The sequence below is a fragment of the Pinus tabuliformis genome, chromosome 5_2 (assembly GCF_031772625.1).
Source record: "Pinus tabuliformis cultivar Carrire ecotype Pingquan chromosome 5_2, CPIR1, whole genome shotgun sequence".
Taxonomy (NCBI): Eukaryota; Viridiplantae; Streptophyta; class Pinopsida; order Pinales; family Pinaceae; genus Pinus; species Pinus tabuliformis.
The window spans coordinates 1082557419-1082578031 of NC_142306.1; the positions used below are offsets into that span (position 1 = coordinate 1082557419).

The 20613-nt window shown below is 40.3% G+C and overlaps 1 protein-coding gene across 1 annotated transcript in view; it reads right to left on the reverse strand.

Annotated features, from left to right (window-relative positions):
- Positions 1-880: 880 nt before the first annotated feature.
- LOC149163015 (putative phospholipid-transporting ATPase 11) overlaps positions 881-20613 on the reverse strand; it is a 65613-nt gene continuing 45880 nt past the window's right edge. The window contains exons 9-10 of the mRNA XM_089435887.1: positions 7780-7923; positions 881-1156 (exon numbers count right to left, since the gene is read on the reverse strand). Coding sequence (XP_089292013.1) covers positions 930-1156; positions 7780-7923 — 371 coding nt within the window. The 3' untranslated portion in view covers positions 881-929. The remainder of the gene's footprint in view (positions 1157-7779; positions 7924-20613) is intronic.

Consider the following 20613-nt stretch of genomic DNA (forward strand, 5'->3'; position numbering starts at 1 on the left):
AGGGAGAAGAGAAAAGTCAAATTTGATGTAGCATTATTCTGCAGATCACTTCAACCCCTCAACCCAAAAAAGGACCTAAAATTATCACAGAAGATTTACATGGTTTTTTGTCTTCCAAAAAATGAAGAAGAAAGATAACTTGTAAGTCATAAAAAGGTTTAAGAGAAGATGGGTAGCAGAGAAGAAAGGTTCAAGCTTTTTCAGGAAAAACTGACCAATCAAGCAAAAAATGTCAGTTCAAATGAATAAAAATGGGAAGACTCAATTTACAGAAATAAAGCCTTCCTAAACATGAACAGAGGAATTTCCCTGCACAGTAAAGGCACATACAGGCCCCAATAGGTTTTAGCAAATATTACATACTATACACTAAGTTAATGATTGGTTTACTGCTTTTCCATCATATCCATTGAATATCACATTATTCTCATCCAATAGATAAATGGAAAGGCAGTATGCCAACGATTAGCCCAATGCATAGTGCTTAATATTTGGCATAAGTTTTAGCCCAATGCATAGTACTTAATATTTGGCATAGGTTTTTTCTTCTTTATTTTAGTACAATGTTACAAACTACTTGTTTTGTACATAAATTACAAAGACACTGAACTTAAGGAATTTCAAGTAGATTATGTTTTGCATAAAATTGTATTACTCGACTGTGATTTGCATAAACATGTATTTTCATCCTAAGCTCTGGGATTCCAGGAGATTTGTGAATATTAAACAGAATTTCATAAGAAACAAGTAAAACTAATGGCATTTGTAAAGAACCAATTTTATGGCTATCTGACATGTGATTAAAAAGAAAATTGTGACCTTGCAAATGATATATAAAATGCTGCCTCGTAAGACGAGCAGGAAGAAAACAAGGTCGTCATTGCTTAATAACTTCCATAATACATCTAAGGCAGTTTTGTTCTCCGATATCATCTTGAAAAAAAAATTCTTCTATACAAGCTTGAAGCTCGAATTTTAATCATTCTAAATGAAGCTACACTTAACGAATCACCATGTCTTCTTTGTATGTTCTGTATAGGCGTGGATCTACTCTTATGGCTACCATACAACTGTCGGGTATCTGTGAGATCCTTCGAATCAAATTCTCTTGAAGATTCCACTTCCGATTCAATGGCGTGTCTCGAGTCAAATATTCCTGTTACATGCGAAGAAATCACTTATGTTATTACTGAATCAGAGGAGAAGATGATGTTACTAGCAGTGCTTATTCAAAACCTCCAAAACAAAATAACAGGTGGCTAACTGTGCCTATCAGAAAGCTGGATACGATATTTTTTTTGTTTGGCAAGGAATTTCCAGATGCAAGTTGAAAATCCAGGGGTAACATTGTTTTTCTTGCACAAAGCTGTAAAATCGCATATTTTTTATCATGCATGATTGTAGACTTTGCAATTGCATTGTTTGATCATTAATATTGCGCATCCTCATGTATGGCAGGTAAGGAGTCTTCCCCGGGTTATGTGGTGAATTTCATACTGAACTTGAAGGCATTTCAAATTGTGTTTTCCATAAACTTGTATTACTCTGTTGGGTATTTTTACATGGAGAAAATACCAAAACCAACAAATTAAATATTCACCACAGAGACAATACTCTGTTTCATCTCTTCCAGGACCTTTGCACAGCGAAGCTAATAAAACCAAATGACTCATAACACTCCATTACACAGCATAAAAACATTTCTATTGCTTAAAATATAAAGCCTCATACAAACATTCATCCTCTTTGCTGAGAGGAATTCACCAAAAGCAATATTAAACAAAAAAACTCTGTTTTCACCCTGAGAAATTACTGAGCTGGGTTTACTGCTGTAAATCCCCTTTTACATTCACTTTACTGCTGTAAAATAAAATTTACATATGCATACAAATGCGCTCCACCATTTTCCTTATGCACTTCTGTGCAAAACCACACATGGTTTTTCTTACACCTCTGTTTCACAAAAATGCCACACTAAACATTACAACCCTGTTCTTGTCTTTTTACACACTGTTGTGTGTTTCACCTTTTACTGCACCATCTTTTTACAATGCTCCACAAAAAAAAGATTCAACCCACGAGCTCTTTTCATTTGGCTCACACTGCTCGCATTTCATTACAATGAGGAACTAATTTTTATGCACTGCTGTGCAACACTTCAAATTCTACATTCCCTTTCTGCGTTCCTCCTTTTATTCATGTGTGCGTGTTATCAAAATGGTCTGCGTATTGCTCCCATTTTTACTCTGCCCCATATCCTCTTTTCACACACTACAATACCAAAAAAAACACGAGCAGCCACTACAACACCCTGACTTTTTTTTACAAAACTTCTATATAAGGGCGCAAGCATACATAATATATATAAAAACATATATATAAAAAACGTGGCCCATAATAATATTAAAGGCCCACACCTAAACTACGTACATGCATAAAAATATAATAACGTGCCCATAACCATTTAAAAGGGCCTCCACCTAATCCTACGTAAATGCATTAATTTTCCTCCACGGCGGTCAACCACAAAACCTTATACTCCACGCAAAATTCTGACTTGACGCCTGACGCTGCCACGACTGCTGAGTTGGCTGCCACATCTGCTGGTACGGCGCTGCATGGAGATTGCCGTTAACATCCGCGCAGGTTGACTCGGATCTGGGTCCACTGCGCTGATCCGACGCAATTCGCACAACGTCACGGGCAAACGAATCGACCCTTAGCGTCCGGGGAACAGCGGTTTCATCGTTCGTACTGGGGACGCGTGGCGGCAAGTGAAAGTGTTCGGAGCCCCTCTGGCGGATACAGCCTTTTGCCAAAGGCGGTGCGAACAAGAGGGTGGTTTCGTTTTGGCGGTTTCGGGTGCAGCGTGCTGGCTGAGTTGGCTGCCCACGTCCGCCTGCCGCTGTGCAGTTGGAATTAATATTCCAACACTCCCCTTTAATTTCAACTGCTGGGCATTCAATCTTACCCAAACATCATCCTCACATAGAGGGATTCACCTGAAACTGTGCTTAAGAGCACCTTCCTCATGACAGAGGGATTCACCATGTGACTGTGCTTAAGAGCACCTTCCTCATGACAGAGGGGTTCACCATCACAATGTGCTGAAGAGCACCTTCCTCATGATAGAGGGATTCACCTGTTATAAAAACATCTTCCTCTTAATAGAGGGATTTACCAAACAATGCTAAAGAGCATCTTCCTCTCAACAGAGGGATTCACTAATGACTATGCTGAAAAGCATCATCCTCTTGATAGAGGGTTTCACCAAATGACTGCCTCAAATGCAGTTCCAAAACAAACAACCATTGCACTGCTGTGTGTGCAAACTCATTACAATTTTCTTTTATGCTGCTGCATATTCTCTGCTGCACTGTTGTGCCATCTTCTTTACTGTGTCTACCCCACACTGCTGTGTCTACACTTGCACTACTTGTGCACTTTTCAAAGACAAAATACTCTGTCTTTTCTGGAACAATTACACTGTCCCAACTTATAAATTTACACTGCTGTGTGTAAATATTGCATGTGCTGTTGTCCAAAACTTCTTGCTGCTGCATTTTTTTTTATTTGCATTGCTGTGTGCTTCTCCTTCTTGCCATCATGCTGTTGTCCATAACTTCTTGCTGCTACATTGCCTCTGCAATTTGCACTGTCGCTGCCTTTTGTTTCATCATACTGCTGTGTGCCCATACTCTTGGCACTTCATTCTCCACAAAAAAATAACACAGGCTGCTGCCTTTTCTTATGCACCCTTGCTTCACACGATCTTCAGCTTCATTCATTTTATTTTCACAACGCACTGCTGTGCAATCCCTTTCAATTTTCTGCTTCCTCACATTATCATTCACCCATGAGCATTAAAAATCTGCTGCCCCTGTTTTTCTTTAGGCATTTCTTTGCATGTGCTCCAAAAAAAAATTCAAAACTGCTGTTTTATGTTCTATCTTCCCACTGCTGTGAGGGTTTCCATGCTTTGCATTTTTCTCTTATCTCGCTGCTGCTCTTTACATTTCAGCGCTGCCATCTTTTCTTCTTTATGCATTTCTGTGCATATTGCATAAAAACAAAGCAAAAACATTGTTGATTTCATCACTGCTGCATATTACCTTTCAGAGGGATTAACAAAGATTTCATTTGCAACTGTTGCGCTGCAATACATCCTCCATCAACAAATGACTGTTAATACAGTTCAGCAACAAAAATTACAAGCTCCCCTTTAATGTATGCTTGTCTTCTTTTAGCAAGTTTTCTCAAAACAAATTTAGATCCACTGGGGAGTTCAAGGGGTTTTCAGATTGCCTTTCCTTCCTTCTCCATACTTGTGTGACTTTCTTCTTTTGCATGGGTCTAGTTTGCATAGGAGCCCATGTTAAGTTACATTCTCGTGCCATATGCCCAATGTTATGACACTTAAAACATTCTACATTTTTCATGAATGACATTTCATGATTTCTTCTAAAACTGTTTCTTGGAGGTTGTCGAAGACCACAACATTTATCTTTATGAAATGCTCTACAGTGTTTTGCCATATGACCAAAGTTTGAACAAGCATAACAATAACCATAAAATGAACTTTGGTACCTGTGAGATGGAGGTTTCCTTGATGCACTTCTGAAGCCTTGCTGCCTTGAGATCCTTTGATGATCACCATTGCCTCTTGCCTCTTCGCCATCAGCTACATTTCTTCTTGGAGCTGGTTTTCTGCTTGGAGCAGGATCTCTTCTATTGCAGCCTTCATTTTTCTCCTTGCCTTTGCTGGAACTAGGAGCATCACCATCTCTTTCTGGCTTCTTCACATCTCCTTTGCTTAAAGCATCTTCATCCTTGTTTGAGGGTTCACCTACATACCCAAGTCCTGATTTATCAAATGGAGCTCTATGATAGCTAAGCATGTCATCCAATGCTTGAGAGCTCTTCATGATCTTGTTCATCCCTTCAACCTTCTTCCTGAGGAGGATAATCTCTTCTTCTAACTTTTCACATTCATTATTTTTCTTTGCTAGTTGTCCCTCAGTTTCTTCCTTGCTACGAGTAGCTTCAGCTGCTACTATTTTGAAGGAGATAATATCTGTCTTCATTTTGGAGATTTCTTCATCTTTTGCTTGACTGCTCTCCATTTTCTTTTCAGCTCCTTGTGCCTGCTTCCTGGCTTCTTCTAGTTCGGACTTAAGGGAGGAGACCTCTTCCTTGTACTGTCCAATCTCTTCCACAAGCTTATTCACTCTCATGTGTCTTTGTTCAAGTTGACTTGTCAAAGCATCTTCCTGCTTCTTTGCTTCATTCAGCTGATTTGTCATGGATATGACTTCTTCATGATGTTTCTTCTTGCATTGGTCAAGCTCCTTCTTGAGCTTCGCAAGCTCTTCATCCCTTTCTTTTACTTGAAGCTTAATGAGATCAACCTTCTCATTCTCAGCTTTATGATGGGTTCATGACTTTCTTCTTGACTCATTTTCATGGTCAGCGCTCCCTTTGCATGAAGGTCATGCAGTCTGTCCCATATATCCTTTGCTGATGTGTATTTTCCTAGATTCCTTTTCACAGAATCAGGCAGCCCATCCAAGATTAGTTTTGCTGCTTGTGCATCATACTCCATGGATTCTTTATCCATCTTGCTATCATCAATCACTGACTCCCAGACTTCAATCCCCTCAGACATTAGGAAAGCCCTCATCATTATTTCCCATACATCAAAGTTTCCATCAAACTTTGGGGTTTCAAATAGAATGTATTCAAATAGATTTCCTTCTAGTTTAGTAGAGGAGGGAGACACATTTTTAGCAGGCTTGGAGGCTTTCTTCTTTGACCTTGCCATTCTTAACTATACTCCAAAATACTTGACTGTGTTTTTTTTAAAACAACTGACTGTCTCTATAACAGTAACTCAAAAACTTTGAGGAATACCTGAATCCCTTTGGCTGAGGCTTCACACTGCTGGAGAGCCTTCACTGCTGGACAAGTTTGACTGCTGCAACCACACCTTCCTTCAGCTTCTTTGAGTCTTCAAAGAGCCTGGACTAGCTCTGATACCACTGTTGGGTATTTTTACATGGAGAAAATACCAAAACCAACAAATTAAATATTCACCACAGAGACAATACTCTGTTTCATCTCTTCCAGGACCTTTGCACAGCGAAGCTAATAAAACCAAATGACTCATAACACTCCATTACACAGCATAAAAACATTTCTATTGCTTAAAATATAAAGCCTCATACAAACATTCATCCTCTTTGCTGAGAGGAATTCACCAAAAGCAATATTAAACAAAAAAACTCTGTTTTCACCCTGAGAAATTACTGAGCTGGGTTTACTGCTGTAAATCCCCTTTTACATTCACTTTACTGCTGTAAAATAAAATTTACATATGCATACAAATGCGCTCCACCATTTTCCTTATGCACTTCTGTGCAAAACCACACATGGTTTTTCTTACACCTCTGTTTCACAAAAATGCCACACTAAACATTACAACCCTGTTCTTGTCTTTTTACACACTGCTGTGTGTTTCACCTTTTACTGCACCATCATTTTACAATGCTCCACAAAAAAAAAATTCAACCCACGAGCTCTTTTCATTTGGCTCACATTTCATTACAATGAGGAACTAATTTTTTATGCACTGCTGTGCAACACTTCAAATTCTAGATTCCCTTTCTGCGTTCCTCCTTTTATTTATGTGTGCGTGTTATCAAAATGGTCTGCGTATTGCTCCCATTTTTACTCTGCCCCATATCCTCTTTTCACACACTACAATACCAAAAAAAACACGAGCAGCCACTACAACACCCTGACTTTTTTTTACAAAACTTCTATATAAGGGCGCAAGCATACATAATATATATAAAAACATATATATAAAAAACGTGGCCCATAATAATATTAAAGGCCCACACCTAAACTACGTACATGCATAAAAATATAATAACGTGCCCATAACCATTTAAAATGGCCTCCACCTAATCCTACGTAAATGCATTAATTTTCCTCCACGGCGGTCAACCACAAAACCTTATACTCCACGCAAAATTCTGACTTGACGCCTGACGCTGCCACGACTGCTGAGTTGGCTGCCACATCTGCTGGTACGGCGCTGCATGGAGACTGCCGTTAACATCCGCGCAGGTTGACTCGGATCTGGGTCCACTGCGCTGATCCGACGCAATTCGCACAACGTCACGGGCAAACGAATCGACCCTTAGCGTCCGGGGAACAGCGGTTTCATCGTTCGTACTGGGGACGCGTGGCGGCAAGTGAAAGTGTTCGGAGCCCCTCCGGCGGATACAGCCTTTTGCCAAAGGCGGTGCGAACAAGAGGGTGGTTTCGTTCTGGCGGTTTCAGGTGCAGCGTGCTGGCTGAGTTGGTTGCCCACGTCCGCCTGCCGCTGTGCAGTTGGAATTAATATTCCAACATACTCGACTGTGATCTGCATAAAAATGTTTTTCCGTCCTAAGTTCTGGGATTCCAGGAAAGTTGTGAATATTAAATAGAATGTCGTAATTAACAAGTAAAACGAATAGAACTTGTGAAGAACCTTTTTTATGGCTATTTGAAATGATTAAAGAAAACGGTGACTTTGTAAATGATATATAAAATGCTGGCTCGTAAGATGAGCAGGAAGAAATCAAGAAGATAATTGCTTAATAACTGCCATGATAACTCAACATAGTTTATTATTCTCTGATATTATCTTGAAAAAAATAATATTTTTTCTGTACAAACTTGAAGTTCTACTTGTAATCATTCTAAATGAAGCTCTGCTTAACGAATTACCGTGTCTTATTTGTATGTTCTCTATAGGCGTGGATCTACTCTTATAGCTACCATACAACTGTCGGGTATCTGTAGGTTCTTTTGAATCAAATTCTCTTGAAGATTCCACTTCCGATTCAATGGCATGTCTCGAATCAAATAATCCTGTTACATGCAAAAAAATCACTTACAATTTATATCATACTTATTACGGAACCAGAGGAGAAGACGATGTTACTAGCTGTGCTTATTCAGAACTTCCAAAACAAAATAACAGATTGCTAACTGTGCTTATTAAAATACTGGATACGAGAGTTTTTTTCTATTTGGCAAGGAATTTACAGAGGCAAGTTGAAAGTTCAGGGATAGCAGTGCTTTTCTTGCACAAGCAGTAAAATTGCATATTTTTTATCATGCATGATTGTAGATTTTGCGATTGCATTGTTTGATCATTAAGATTCTACATCATTTATAGCAGTTAAGGAGCCTTTGGCAGGCTGTGTTGTGAATTTCACACAAAAATTAGACCCACCTGGTTGTCAAAACACCACACGCACTTGATAACATTTTGGTTGCAGTGGAACTGTTTAGTGACACAACGAAACAAAAATTTGACGAAAACAAAGGAATACTACTATTTTCTAAAGGAAGAAGAACCAAAATTCATGTTTAAACACAAAGTAAGACAGTTGGAGATGTTGATGAACATGGAGCCAATAACACTACACATGGAAGATGGATCAGTCGATCTTGAACGAAGGACTGATTTATTTTTTGAGATGTTTTCTAAAACAAATCATATTGTGTAACAATCTTTTGAAGCCCAGCTTACAGTTTCATATGTTATGCCATCATTCCATCTTAAATGATTGGTTGTGAGCATGGAGATGGAAACCCCTTCATACAAAGATGGGTGTGAATTTTTATGTTATGTGTAGTACCTATTGCCGCAAAATCTAGCAGGCCTTGTGAGGGGAATCACAAGGCAAGGGCCAGAGCTTATGGAAACGATGAGAAAGGATTACCACTGTCATCTCAGCAATATTCCTCCTATCGTTTAGTGGAATTTCCCCACAAAGGGGCTTCCCTGTATTCACCTATACGGGTGTTCTAATTATAAGGCTGAAGGTATGTTCTTCATTGTGCAATCAGGTGCTTATGCTTGTTTTTCTTGGGCACACTTGGGTATGGATTATTGGGTGACTTGGAAAGAGAAAGGGTTTCAACTGTAGTCTTGTTCCCTTACCTTAAATGGGGGGTTAATCCTCAACCCTAGTCCCGTGGAATCTCCCTACTGGCTTGTAGCTTTAAGATGGGCACTACATGGGAAACCCCGATTTTGGTAGCGTGGTCCCGTCTTCCCATTCTACATTTTTCACTCTCCTCTACACATTACATGCCCTATTTCATCATCTTCCATCTCTAGGTCCACATGACCACTGGGTCCACAAGGCTCTGGTGCTCCCCCTCCCCTTGTCCACATGTTTGGTTCGTGCCTGGAACAATGCCCCGAAGGTTGATGCAGCGAAAAAAAAAAGAAAAGATAAGAGCATATCATGGCCACATACAAAAGGAAATAATACCACATAATGCAAAAGATGATCGGGACAATGAAATTTAGTATGTTAGAAAAAGCCAAACATGATCTCTACCCCTTATCATTATGGCCATCACCCTGGTTCCTAGGGCCCCTATGAGTGCCTCCTACATCATTAAAGAACCCATGCATGTCCCAACCCCTAGTGGGCGATGAACTGCCCCACCTTAAGGGGTAATCACTTCTATATCATACATAGCAAAGCTCTCATCACCTAGAGCCCCAAGCTGTGAAAATAAAAGAAAAAGGCAAATGAAGAAGGGTGGAAAAACAAAGATCAAGATAAGTCATGTACCATGATTGCTCCCTCCTACATTTATACGCCCAAATATGTCAACATCCCTCATCATTACCACCCTTAAACCCATGGCATTGGGCCTTAGGACCCTTGTATCCCAATCCACCACATCATTATCCATATGACACCTACCACTTGAAGGATGTACCTAAGACATGTCCTTCCCTTTAGGGGTTGGGAACACCTAATAGGGTTGTTTATTAGCAAGTCCTACCTAGGGAGGTAACACCATTACATGCTCAAAGCCCCAAGTCCTGGACTAACAAGCTTGATTCACTTAGATGCACTAATGAATTATTGTACCTATTGGTGAGAAGACGCATTAGTTCTTATACAGGATTGGGAGGTCGTTTCATCATGGGTTGGGCAACTTAATTGGGGCCCAAACCCACCAGAGGATCATATTGACACTTGTAGGGGAAGCACTGAGAACTATGGGTTTCCATCACGTGACAAAGCATTTATCTCATGCCATGGGCAGCCTCAGCACCTTCAGCAGCTTGTTCATTACCACACATTATATGCAAGATGATGCAATTGGACCAACAGTGCCCCCAGCCAGCGTAGCAGTATATACAGGGTTTGGCAGCTGATTCGAGGCCCAGAGGAGGTTTGTCTCATCCTTGAGACATGGGAGGGAAAGCACCATCTTTTGTGCCCTCATTTGGAGCAGTCTACAGGCTTATTTTTCATTAGGAAACCCATGAGACCACTACTTGTGCCCCAGAGCCACTTGGAGCACCACATGATGTTTTTCTTAGAGATAAAGGGGCTACACCCTTGTCTATCATTCCTGGAGCACTCACTCTCATTATGGTACCTTGGGGATGTTGCTACACAAATAGTAGGCCTTGTGCAGAGGCAAAAGCTAGAGGGCACAAGAACACCTTGGGAGAGAGGCCCACTGTCACCATAGCCTAACTACCTTTCTCTTCTCGAATTTTCATCGACGAGAGGAGCCCCAATATGATTCACTTGTAATAGATATGTGTCTATTATAGGTTTGAAGTGAGGGAAGGTGGCTCATTCAATGGAAAGGTTCAATAAATGTGCAAGCTTTGGGAGAAGCTAGTAAAGCTTTCCACAAAAAACCCCTTAAAAGGAAGGTTACACGAAACCTAGGGTTAAGACATTTACCGAGATAAGAATTCATCCAAGGTCAAGGTAGTCAAAAGAAAAGGCTATGAGTGATATACTTCAACAAGTACCAAAGCACAAGCCTTCAAAGAATCCCCAAGTTGAAGGATTAACTTCTAGGGTTCCCACTTGGAGTGATAGCTTCAATTTTATGAACATTCCCTTGTCGAAATTCTTTTAAAACTTGAGGATGCCTAGAGGAGACACTAAGGAAGAATCTTATCCAAACGAAATTTAACATCTCCTCCTCTATTGGAATTTGCACAAAGCCCTAGAGAGGCCTCCCTATCCTTAAAGGGACAAAGAAGAAAAGTTGAAAGGAAGTATGATTTTCAAGTAAGATGTGATCACCAAGGATTTAAGACCCAGTCCCTAACTACTGGGAGAATTGGAGTCAAGGATAAACCAAGATATGGAAACTCGCTCTTCAAGGAGACCTAGAAGGAATTTCACTACCCGTAATGGATGCAACAACAACGCAACTTCTAGATATTTGCACTTCATTGACAATTTAATGGAGTTTGAAGGATGTGTATGCAGTGAATCCTCTAGGAACATTCATTCATTTATTATCTATGAGTACCACATGCAAAATTCCCAATAGTTTCAATGCTTTAGACAGTTTTTCACCAATTAGGGTTAATAACCATTAGACAATATTCCATGCATTAGACATTCATCAAATCAGAAATATAACATTAAATAGCACTTACATTAAGAATATATCCATCCATAAAATTGCCGAAGGGAAGCTCCAAGAAAGATAGCGAAATTATCCAAACATCAAAGTTCATCAAAAACATCCAAATTCGTCCTCCAATTGCAGGCCTGAAATTCTCAAGGGAGAGATCGAAGACCCAGGTGATGATGTTTAGAATGAGACTAGGTCTCATCTATTTATAATGAGTTATGAGTTCAAAAATCAAAAGACAAGGCCCCTCCATGCCTAAAATGCTAAGTAACCCACCCCTGGTTACAAGCCAACCATGATAGCTCAAAAATAAATCAAAAAATCCCTTTTAAGTCCACACAAGGCCTAGAGGGGCAGCATTGAGGCCTCATGTGCTAAGGATGCGAGTGGGAGCCTCAAAAATGATGAAGGAGAGGAGGATGCCCTCCATATTCTGCAAAACATCTCCAAACCCCCATTTGGGCTCTGTGGGCTCCAATCTATCAATGAAGGCTAAAAGATGACACATGCCCTCCCATGTCTCCCTAGGAAAGTCATAACCTCCTCTAGGCCCTGGATTAGCTGCCTAGTGTTGGGTGCAATGTGTAGTCGGCGTGGCAACGTGGTCCAAGTGCATCATCATCTTTGAATAATTGGGGCACAAGAAAGCAAGTGGTGGTGTTGAAGAAGCCCATGGAGTGGCAATCGATGCTCCCCATGAATGGAGGGCCACGGCTCTCAAGGCTCACCCTACAAATGCCATTGTAATCCTCTGGAGGGCTTGGATCCCATATAGGGAGGCCAAGTCCAAGATGAAACCCACCTGCAATCCTATATAAGATCTGAGGTGTCTCCTCACCTTCCAATGCAGTAATTCATCAGTGCAATTGAGTAAATAAGCTTGCAAATCAAAGGTAGAGGTGCACATTTCATAGGGTGTTTCCCTTCAAAATTTGGGGCTTTAGACATGCACCAGCGTTACCTCACTCAACAAGAGAGGTTAATGAAGGACCCTATTAGGTAGTTTCAACCTTTAAGGGAATCACAAGTCCAAGGTACACCTTTCAAGTGGCAGGTGGTATGTGCAATGATGAGGGAATGGAGTGGGGCCAAGGGAAGGATCCAAGCCACATGCCATGGTACAAGGGTAGCTATGATGAGAGAAGCCCACACCTTGAGTATATGAATGTAGGAGGGCACAATCATGGTACGAGTTACCTCGACCTTTGTTTTTCCACCCTTCTTCATTTTTCTTTCGCCTTTTATTGATTTTTCTTCATTTTGTTGCTTAGAGCTCAGAGCATGATGTGTAAGATGTAGCAGTGATTACCCTTAAGGTTGGGCAGTTCATCGCCCACCAGTGGTTTGGACATTCATGGGTTCATCAATGATGAAATGGGCACTCATAGGTGTTGGAAAACACATTAGAGCAACATATTAATTTAATGTTTCCCTTTCTTGACATTTACTAGTGATATTAGAATATTCTTCTTTTATTTATACTTATCCTTTCATCATCAAATAAATGCCAAAACAGTAAAGATCACATGAACACAAGATATAGGCTCCAAGCCAGGGGAAAACCCACAAGAACTTCTCTTCTTATAGAATTAGTTTCAAAAGAGACTTCCAAGGCCAAGACAAGACCCCTGCTTCCACCAACAACCAAGTCAACCAGCCAGACTTCCTTCACAAGGTCTCCAAGGATAGCAAGATAGGTTTTCTTCAAACAAAGGCTTTTCGAGCCTCAAGATTCTTCAGGACCGAACTATGATACTTCCTGTAACTTTGACCTGAGGTAACCCTAGGTACCTTGCATAAGAGAGCTATTTCAAGTTGATAAGAGATCTCTGAATTCTTCAAGAATATATTACTTCCTTCACAAGGCTCTTCTAGCCTTCTAAGCCCTTCATATGTCCTTAACCAACTGCAAATCAGTATGCCAAGATGTCCGAACTTGTTATATCCAAGTGGAGGTCGAAGTCCTTTATTTATATTCTTGCTCATGGCTCTTCAAGCCTACACTAGGCCGACTTGTGGAAGGTTGGCCGACTTGTTCTTGGGAGCAAATAGACATTTCTAGAATACACGATAAATATTTTCTTGTTCATACAAATGCCCAAAAGGGTCTTTTACATAATGACATGGACCATGATTCATGACAAAAACCTAGAAGCACTTATTGGGTGCTTTGACCTAGAGATCAATAACTTGAGCATGAAACCCATGCTATAAAATAATTTTTCTTTTGATCTTTACAATATTTTTTTTCTTTACATAAGAATTACATAATGTCATGAGCAAAACAACAAATATGAAGACCATTAATAGTTACATTTCCAACACTCCCTCTTAACTAAAGAGGTATTCATAATTGTTTAACCAGTACAAGGACAGTACTCACTTTGAAAATTTCTCATAAGAAGAGTATCACAAACAACATGTAGAATGTTAGAGATCTAGATACCATCTAGGCTAACTGCCAAGGTATCAACCCATATAAGTACCATCTAGGCTATCTGCCAAGGTACCATCCCAACAAGGATCTAGGTGTCATCTAGGCTACTTGCTAAGACACTAGGTGTCATCTAGGCTACCTACCAAGACACGAACCCTAATAGGGTTCTAAGTATCATCTAGGCTACCTGCCAAGATACCAACTCAACAAGGATCCACGTATCATCTAGGCTACCTGCCAAGACACAAACTCAATAAGGATCAAAGTGTCATCTAGGCTACCTGCCAAGAAACCAACAGGGATCTAGGTACCATCTAGGCTACCTGCCAAGAACCCAACCCTAACATGGATCTGGATATCATCTAGGTCAAGATACCAAACCTAACTTGGATCTGGGTATCATCTAGACCAAGATATCCACCCTAACAAGGATCTAGGTATCGTATAGGATAACTACCAAGATACCAACCCTAAGTACCGTCATACGGTCTATTCAGCCAAAGGTACACCAACTTGTCACCATGAGCTAATCGGTGCTTCAACCTCATGGCATATAGACTAGTAAAAATTTTCATCACCAAGGTCAAACTTTTTCAGATGCTTACCCAATCCTTCGAATCACATTCTTTCCTCATGGCCTTCACTAGATAAACGTTTGTTAGTCCTAGCCTAGTGCATGACACATGAAGTATGTCCATTATCAGTTTCTCTCAATCAGGGAGGATATACGCAAAAGGGAATATATCAAGCTCCCTCTCAACTAGGGAGATGTGTCAAACATCAGCTACTTCGTTCTTTTAGTGGAGATCATAGTAGTAGTAGTTACACAAACTCCTTCTTTAGCATCATCATGTCATTGGAGAACTTCGACCTTCCTTTTAATACTTGTGACAGAGTTCATGTCATCAATCACTTTCTCCTTGTCATCATCAATGAAGGAATTTCATGATCTTTTTCAAACTTCAATTTGATCCATAGCTTTCTTTAAAAAGTGATCTCTTTCAGGTTATATTTCCATCTTATGTTGAGCTTGCCTCAATATTCTTTATATATATTCCTCATTATGATGACCTTCTCATTAAAGCATTGGCATCCTTATGATTCATATGAATCTTCCTTCATGCATCAAATTACCCAAGGATCAAGCTTGATTACCAAGTTGTAATATCTTTGTTAGAGTGGTCAAGGTTAACTTATTTTCTTTTGGAGACTATACTTGATGTTGATCAAGCATAAACATAATCAATTATTCCTTCATGATTCAGCTCATTACTTTCAATCAATCAATAAGTACAAGTGCGCTTTGATTTGATCTTACATCCTTCTCATCTTGCTTCCTTTACTATGTCCATGCAAAATTTACTTGACAAGTACAACCAAGAAAAAATATACAAAAACATTAGCATGAAGTTGATTTTATCAATCTAGGGTTATTATTACAAAAAAAATGTGCATCTAAGGTTTTGGCTACAAACCCTAACCCTTATTACAGTTTTTATCATTGAGCAAAAACTTCTCCTAGGGTTTTGACATTCAAGCCCTAGGTTTCACTTTTACATCAACCCTTGCTAGGGTTTTATTACATATCCTTGATTCTATCTGCAATCCCTAAGAGCTAGGGCTTTATAACAAATAATAAGGATTTAGGGTTTTCAAATTCAAGAGCCATCTAGGGATTATGAACCCTAGATACCAAAAATTTACAAACCCTAGAATTCAATTTCTTTTTAGTTTTGTATACTAAAGAGTTAATTGTAAAACCCTAAAGATACCATGCTTATTATTCATGAGATTTTGTTGATATGCAAGAGGATACTTAAAATGCTAGGGATTTCTATATCAACTTTTGCAAACATTATATGCATGATATGATAAAAATATACATACCTTTTTCGATTTTTACCTTGTTCATTTATGCAGGGATATTTTGACTTTTTCAACTATCAACTTTCTCCAACAAGTGCTTGAATCTCTCGAGTCTCAACCACAGGAATTCCTTTGAGTTGCTAGTTTTGTTTTGGTTGTGCTTCATAAACCTTAGTTATCTTGTATCTTCAGTCCCTTCATAGGCAACGTGATCTTCTATTGAACCAAGGAAAAAAATTGTAACTTTGTCCTTCACAAAGATTTGTAATGAGGCCATCGAATTTTGTTGCATAAATGAAAAAACTTCTATTTTTTTTCACATATATCCTTCAGGTCCTTGAATACAGTGTCTGTAATCTTCTTTATTAAAAGGGCTTGTAATGAGTAGATGGGAGTGAGATATATGGTGTCGAGAAGCGGGACCAAGCAACCAAAATCATGGTTTCCCATGTAGTGCCACTCCTAAAGCTAGTAGCCAATAAATGAGATCCCACGAGACTAGGATATAGGATTAAACGCCAAGATGAGATAAGGGAACAAGAGTCCATCCAAAGCCCTTCACTCTTCCAAGTTACCCAATAATCCATGCCCGGGTGTGCCCAAGAAAAACAAGCATAAATACCCAACTACATAATGAAAAATCATACCTTCGAGGTTGGATGGCCCACCTTCAAGCATATGATCATAACAGATGAGCGAGGGTACACAATGGTTGGCTTAGGTGGCGATGTATAGTAGCATATCTGTTAATTTTAGGCATGTTCTATGCTGATAGAAAACTTACTTCAATTTTCCATATTAGCTCAATATCAATTCTAGATTAGCAATCACATTTAGCATGATAGTAAAATGCAGATAGAACATAAACATCAATCGCAGAAGACAAGCCTAGACAAGAGGACACAAGATGTAGTGCCAGCCAGGGACAAACCCCAATGTGGGGAACCCTTGATCAATTCTTCTTATATGTTCTTCAATAGTTCAACAGAGAGAGAGATAGTACATATACATCAGAAGTAAACATTTTGACTTATCAAAATAAGAGCAGAGATCTTCTCTAAGAAGATGTCACATGAAGTAGTTGATATGAACTCAAGTGATTCCGATACCTTGCTATAGGTATCACTGTGTTGCACCATGTTGCACCATCATACCATGTCCATCATCACTATGTTGCACCATTCTGCACCATCACTAAGTTGTACCTCATCATGTTGTACCCAACATGTTGCTCTTCATCTTCGTGTTGCACTATTCATCACTGTGTTGCACCACTGTCACTAAGCTGCTCTCATCACTATGTTGCTCCCATCACTGAGCACTACCACATCATCATGTTGTACTCATCATCAACAAGTTGATGCAATGCATCGTGTTGCTACTATACATCCATACCTATCATCACCATGTTGTACCATTGTGCTGCACCATACTTGTGTTGCACCATAATGCACCACACTACATACATCCTTGTTGTCACCTATATGCTGCACCACTATCATTGTGCACTATGCTGCACCATTCATCATGCTGCACTAATTATTGTTGCAACCAAACATGTTGTCTCTAACACCATGCTGCATCCAACAAACACTCATCCATGCTTGTTGTAATATATATTTTTATGTTGCACATACAGCGTCCAATATGCTACAACCTATTTACACTTATCAGCCTTAGCTGCTTGCTATGGCTTGCAGCCTAGCAAAGCAGCTAGACTATGGTTGTTTAGGCTTCTTTCATATTCAAGCAGTGGAGAGCTTCTCTAGGACAGCGACCAAGTCCTCTAACAGTCCTCCTTAGCTGCCTCTAACAACCCTCCTAAATCTAACAGTCCTCCTCATGGACTGCGTTAAGGGCACCAATATGACACAAGACTGCGGTTAGGAGCACAATAGGACAACTGCTATAGTTCTCTATTTTGGTAACTGTAAACTTCTTTTTTACTGCGGCTAGGTCAGACATGAGACTACAGATTAGGACATTCAGATAGGGCTTGCACTCATAGCAGTTTAGGGCACATAAACCCTCCTCAAACTGTGGCCTAGAATAGCGTTAAGGTCTTCACCATTTGACTACATTTAGGACTTCATCTTGACTGCATTTACCGCAGCTTCAACATGACTACGTCTTAGGAAGCTTCATCATGACAGCGTCCTAGATATAGGGCATGTCTGCTCCACATGACTGCGTCCTTGATTCATGACATCATAGAGGGCAGCGTCAACATAACTGCGTCTTAGGCAGCTTCATCATGACAACGTCCTAGATCTAGGGCATGTCTTCTCCACATGACTGTGTCATAGATTCATGACAGCGTAGAGGGCATCTTCACATGACTGTGTCTTAGGTCTAGGGCCTGCATAGAGCTAGGGCATCATCTTCAAGGAGCTGCGTAGATCCTTCTTCCCCATGGCAGCATCTAGGGCAGTGTATCTCTTAAGATCTCTCCTCCCACCAAAACCAAAAGACAAGTGGAGAGGAAGAGATCACAAGAAGAGTGTGTACAAATGACTAGCAAGCCACCTCTTTTTATACTAAAACGTTGAGCACAAGTGGCGGCGATTTGGTTGTTGGCCATCCTTGACAAATTGTCCCATAACACAAATAAATTCATATCTCCATGAATACATGTCGGAATCAGATGATCTTTAGATCAATCTTATACCTCTCAACGAGAGGAATCCAACAAAAATATCAATTGCCATAAATAGGATGACCCACATGGAGTTTGGCCCTAGTTGCCAATTTTAACACTCCCTCTCAACTAAGGAGAGCTCCAACTGCTAATCCATCTGTCATACTATACTATCTCTGTCATCAGTGCCCTGCACTACTCTGCTCTTCTGAACTAAGAAGAAGAAGAAGTGATCGATAATGTATCATACCATCTTCTACTGACCCGAAGTCAGTCTCATATAAAAGAGAGTGTCTCATACCACTCTTACTGATCTGAAGTCAGTCCCAATGAAGAGAGTGTATCATACCACTCTTACTGATCCGAAATCAATTCCAAAAGAGAGTGAGTTATATCACTCTTACTGACCCGAAGTCAGTTCCAATTGATCCCAGATCAATATCATCCTAGCATAGGGAGTACGGTAGTAACACGATACATCCATCAGTACTACTATGGTCCCTATCCTCATTTCCCTACTCATTGGCCAGATGAGAGGTACTTCCCATGAGTCCCAGACTGCATAGGTAGGATGTTGTTGAATTGAGGTAGCATCGGATGTGCTCTAGCCACGAAAATTGGTGGAGAGGCTAAGGCACATGAAATCTCCAATACCCAGAAAGGGTTTGGGCAGATTCTAAACAGTTTGGGAGATATTAAAATAATTAATATTTTTAATGGAGTCCCTAAGTCTAAACTTAGGGAAAATAAAATATTAATGCGAATTAATATAAAACTGTGTTAGAATGGTCCAAAAGTCATGGATCAAGCCAGAGTTAATCTTAGCCGCTGATTAAGGACTTAATCTCAATCATTGATCTGTCAACGAGAAAAGTATAACAGGAGGCTTGAGGGTCACTTGGAGAACACACTGAGGGAGACTAGTCAATTCAATTTTTGGAGCGCGGTTAGCTAAGAAATTGCACCAGTCGTCTAGTGAGCAATCAAGAGGGCAGAAGTCGAAACTGCCAGGAGCAGCGAGAACTGCTGGGAACTGTCGGAACAGTCGGGAAAGCTGACACAGAGCACAGAAGCCAGAACTGCTGGAACTGCCAGGAAAGCTGACGCAGAGGGCAAAATCCGAAACTACCGGAAACAGCCGGAACAGTCGGAACTGCCGAAACAGCCGGGAAAGCTAACGGAGAGGGCAGAAGTTGGAACGGTCGGGAATAGCGGGCACTGTCGAGAACTGCCGGAACAGCCGGGAAAGCTGATGCAGAGGGTAGAAGCTGAAATTGCTGGGAAAGCTAACACAGAGGGTAGAAGAGGTGACGCAGAAATAGTCCGAGTTAGCCAGTCTTGTGCCAGTTCCACCGGAATGTTGCCGGGTGAAGTGAGGTAAAACTCACTCAAATTTTCCACCAGTATTTTCTCTGTAAAGGATTGATAGATGAGCATCCTAGATTTGTATTCAGATATTTCTCCTGCATAATAATAAAATCCTCCCTTGCTGCGCCGGTTTTCCCACATTAGGTTATTCTGGGAACTGTTGTCCAAAATATCTATGTCAATGTGTTGATTCTTGTGCATATGTTTGTTTCTGTATTACGGTGTGATATCTGCAGCAGTATTTATTTTAATGTTTACTGAAGTAATTTCATAAATAACTTATTAAGGAATAAGTAGGAAAAGTAAATCAGTTGTTGTAGTGATAGACTTTTCACATGGTATCAGAGGGAATAATCAGAGACAGGAAGGGAAAATCAGTTATGGGTCAAGACCACGATGCAAAGGCATCCACGTCAGGGGACTCACATAGATTTTCAGAAGATTTCACAAGAGAAAGAGACTTCGATTTCTCTATGTTGGCTTTCAGGCTGGAAGAAGAAGTGGCTTGTATGACTAGTTCTGCATCGTCAGAAGTGTGGTATATAGACAGTGGAGCTTTGTGGCATATGACGGGAATCAGGGGAATGTTTCTTAGAATATCAAGAAGAGAAGATGAACTTTCAGATCACCATGGCGAACAAGGCAAAGTGTACTCCAGTAAGGAAGGGTACCATAGTTTTTCAAACAGAATCGGGAGAACGGTTCCGTGCTACAAATGTGTTGCATGTACCAGGATTGGGGATGAACTTACTTTCCGTGTCGCAACTTCAAGGCAAGGGCTATGACGTCTACTTCATCAAGGAGAACGTATACGTCAAACACC